General features: G+C 43.9%; 2 protein-coding genes across 2 annotated transcripts; one reads left to right on the top strand and one right to left on the bottom strand.

Moving 5' to 3' along the window:
- The first annotated feature begins 565 nt into the window (after positions 1–565).
- LOC121986735 (mediator of RNA polymerase II transcription subunit 32-like) lies at positions 566–916 on the top strand. Its single transcript, XM_042540679.1, has one exon. It carries the CDS (start codon positions 566–568, stop codon positions 914–916), a length of 351 nt encoding a protein of 116 aa, XP_042396613.1.
- Positions 917–1,831: 915 nt separating this feature from the next.
- LOC121986734 (pentatricopeptide repeat-containing protein At1g61870, mitochondrial-like) lies at positions 1,832–3,202 on the bottom strand. Its single transcript, XM_042540678.1, has one exon. It carries the CDS (start codon positions 3,200–3,202, stop codon positions 1,832–1,834), a length of 1,371 nt encoding a protein of 456 aa, XP_042396612.1.
- Positions 3,203–3,885: the final 683 nt, after the last annotated feature.

The raw sequence follows: 3,885 nt of genomic DNA, 5'->3' as shown, positions 1-3,885 counted from the left end.
TTAATTTACATACATATTCATATTCATGAAAATATATGTTATGCTAACCTTCTAAATTTATCAAATAATTGAAAAACTTATACATATCAAATAATAATAATAATAATATAAAATTATTATTATTCACTATGACCTTCGCAATGCTCGTGAACTTATCCTTTCAAAACAGCTTCACTTTCCTAACGTCGCGAGCCACTCGTTTAACCTAACGCGATGTTTGTTGCTTGAAAGCAACGACTCGACGAGCGAGCAAACATCCCTTGGAAGGCAATCAGCAGGGCTACTGATTACGAATCTGGACCGGGGGGATCGGACCGGTCACAATCATCAACCACGATGCCTTCGTCACTTCGACCATCCAATCGATCGTCAGTTCCCGGTCTAGTGGCCACTGTTCGATCCCTGGCCGCCCTACCTGAAAGAATCTCACTGGCCTCCACCACTCAGAGCCTACGTAGCTCTCAAATAGAGATCAGTCAACTTTTTCTCCACTGCGCGAGTTAAGCCGAGAAATCTCCTATAAAGATAATAATAGATCGAGGAACAGGCTTGCCATACCTGTGTCATGGACGGCGCCATCGAAGCAATGAGCAGTGAGTACCAGGCGTTTGTGGCGGCGGCTGTGGAGGTGGTTGAAAGCTCCGGCGGCCCGCCTGGTAGGGCACTTGAGGAATTGAAGCAGAGATGGCAGCTGTTCATGGCCGCATGCGACGAGGCAGAGGAAGTGGTGGAGTTGGCGAGGAGGAGGATCACGGCCGAGCATGTGATGGACGTGGCTTCAGGGATGGCACTGGGAGGACCAGCAGCGCCGCCATTGCCGCCCATCAGTGCGCCCCGCTTGGAACGGGCGGTCCAAGCAGTTAACTCTCTCGCTGTGGATCTCCGCTCACCACCGGCTGCTCACAAGGTGGATTGAGCTACAACTGCTTCTACTGCTCAGTTGTACCAAATAAAGTGTGCAAGTGAAATTCGATATAAGCAGCTACTTGAAGTAGATTAGAGTCTGGATATTGAAAGTATGCATTTGATTTGCTTTTACAGAACTTCAAGAAGCATAAACTAATACCTTGCCAAAACCTGAAGTCACTAAAGTTATAATTTTGAGCACAGGTTGCAGAATCATACTGATTACAAAAAATTTAACATTTGTACAGATAGGTCGAAACAAAAATGTGTTACTGCATTAGCAATGTTAGATGTCTATTTCACAACATTTGGCAACAGGTAGCACAATCTAATCGAGAGTAAACTAGTAGTCATAGACTCGTTAAGTCACAAAAAATATCATGGATTTGAATAGTTAAAGTATACACTATAACAACGTGTCAAACTTGCTGAATCTAAAACAAACTGAAGCAGCAACAAAACTGGAGAGAATTACCAAAATGATAAGTTTGTAGCTCATCGTGTTCTTGAAGCAAGCAATCTTGTTTGATGCAATCATATCGAATCAGGAACCACAAGACCTGCACATACATAAACTACAAGCAGTTGCATATGAAATTTTGTAACTATTTAGGGAATGTAATGTCCAGAGTGTACAACACTTTTTGCATTATGAGTCATATGACATGTAACCATATTCTTAGATTAGAGCAACAAAAGTATTCCTTATTGGAAGGCAGGCAAGCAGATGTTCAATTGCACAGAAGAGCCAGATAATCAAAAGTTAAAGCATTGGATCGATAACAAAACAAAAAAGTTACAAAGCCCCAATATATTTCTAAGTTTCTTGATAGCACAGCAGGCACCACAGACAAATGCCTCACTATTCACTACACTAACTTCATGAATCTGATATTATTCGAAACATTAATGAAATCAACACACTTCATAAGGCAAATCCTTTTTCAATTTTCCTCCAAGCATCTTTAGCATCATCCTTAGTTATCCCCCTCCTCATTCTTGCAATAATGTCCTTTGCGTCATCTAGCTGTGAACTCTTAATCAATCCATCAACCAAGTCTTTTACCATATAAAATGGAGGTGCCCATTTCGTGTCCAAACACTGCTTGCAAATCCCCACAGCCTTCTGAAACTCTCCTTTTTTGACAAAACCGTCCAGTAGGGTAATATATGTGTTAAAATCAGGTGACACACCAGTACCATCAGGCCTTTTGATACCTTTCATTCTCTCATATACCTTCATAGCGGAATCTGGATTCTCTTCTTTGCAAAACCCACCCATCAAGGTATTGAAGCATGTTCTGTTTGGATAGATTCCATCTGATTGCATCACATCCAACAATTCTTCAGCCTGAGAGCTCTTACCTTTTGCACATAATGCTGCAATCCTACAATTATAGGTGGTCACACTTGGGCGAAATTGTTTCTTGCCAATCTCCTCAAGAACTTTTTCGAATCCAGAATCGTCTCTCATCTTAAGATATCCGTCCAAAACGGTGTTATAGCAGACGATGTCAGGCTCGAGTCCTTTTGCAGGCATTTCATCAAGCAAAGCAAACGCCTCGTCAACCTTGTCGCTAGAACAGAGGGCTTTGAGGAGGACATTGTAAGACCCAATGGCTGGGACGATGCTGTACTCTTTGGCGCATCGGTCGATGGACTCCTGAATGCGATCAAACTGACGATTCTCCAGAAAAGCAGCCAACAGGACGCAGAACGAGCGCTCAGAACGCCGGCAGCCGACGCTAGGCATGGCCTCGAAAATGCGCACGGAGTGGTCGATCATTCCAGCGTTGGAGTAGAGGGTGATAAGACGGATCCAGATGCCCTCCGACTTGATGTTGGCGTCGGACTTGGCGCCCTCGAGGATGCGCTCGACGAGGTCAGGGCGACCGCAGCGAGCGAGCTTATGGACCGAAAATTTATAAATTTGGCGATCGCGTGAGAAGGAGGGGTGGCGCGCGGACGACTCGAAGAGGGAGACGAGGCGGTCGGGGTCGGACTCGGATCGGATGGCGAACTTTGCAGCGGCAATGGGATCGCCGTCTTCGTCGTCGTCGGACTTGGTATTGGCGGAGGCGGCTTTAGCGGAGAAAGTGGCGGGCTGGAGGTGAAAAAAGGGGATCGTTAGGGTTCGGCATAGCGCCGCCGGAGCTGGGGAAGTCCTCCCCGAGTCAGTGGGGGAGAAGCACAAGGCGGCGTTGGCGGAGGAAGTGGAGAGCTGGCGGCTGAGAAAGGGGATTGCTAGGGTTCGACGTAGCGCCGCTACAGCCCGAGCAGCACGGAAAGGTCTCATAGTGTGCGAGGTGGAGTACGTCGCTTAGGGCTACTGGTATTTAAACCTCCATTAACTAAAAAAATCTTAAACCCTAAGTCCTAAAGTAATTTTTGACTGGAGACTTCTGGTTAAACCAGAAACACACTAGATTTGAATACCTAAATCTTTAACCTGAATCAAATCATTACCTCTGGAACTTGAATCCTAAATCGCTACCTCTTTAACACTTCTCACGACATAAAGTTGACAAAACTACCAAGTTATGTTTCAAATACGAACTCAGCCAGCACTGCTCATATGGAAAGTGAGGAAACAAGGCACAGCCAGTTAATGGGATGAAATAAGGCATCCGGCACTACTACCGACTAAATAAATAAGAAACGGAATGAATTGTGTTCGGTAGGATTTCTAAAATCAATAGAATAAGTATCTGACCTCTGGTTTGTGTTCCAAACAGAGTCAATCTGCTCATATCGCCTCAATATATCGCAAATATAACAAGGTTTCATTTTACCATAACCAAAAAAAAAAAAAAAATCCTAATATTGACATACCGGAATAATAATGACAGACTATCAAACGACATCCACCTCAAAACATTCAAAACATTCAGAAAATGTTTTTTTTTAAAAAAAAATTCTAACATCGTGCTAAATGATAATTAAGATAGCATTTAGTTTAAGGGTTTAGAAATAAGAGAA

The sequence above is a fragment of the Zingiber officinale genome, chromosome 5B (genome assembly GCF_018446385.1).
Source record: "Zingiber officinale cultivar Zhangliang chromosome 5B, Zo_v1.1, whole genome shotgun sequence".
Classification (NCBI taxonomy): domain Eukaryota; kingdom Viridiplantae; phylum Streptophyta; class Magnoliopsida; order Zingiberales; family Zingiberaceae; genus Zingiber; species Zingiber officinale.
The sequence above is the reverse complement of the archived record's forward strand: the minus strand, read 5'-3'. Positions and strand labels throughout refer to the sequence as shown.

Bases quoted from the DNA above. Each gene is read 5' to 3' on its own strand.
- LOC121986734 (XM_042540678.1), bottom strand. From the start codon at position 3,202: ATGAGACCTTTCCGTGCTGCTCGGGCTGTAGCGGCGCTACGTCGAACC.
- LOC121986735 (XM_042540679.1), top strand. From the start codon at position 566: ATGGACGGCGCCATCGAAGCAATGAGCAGTGAGTACCAGGCGTTTGTG.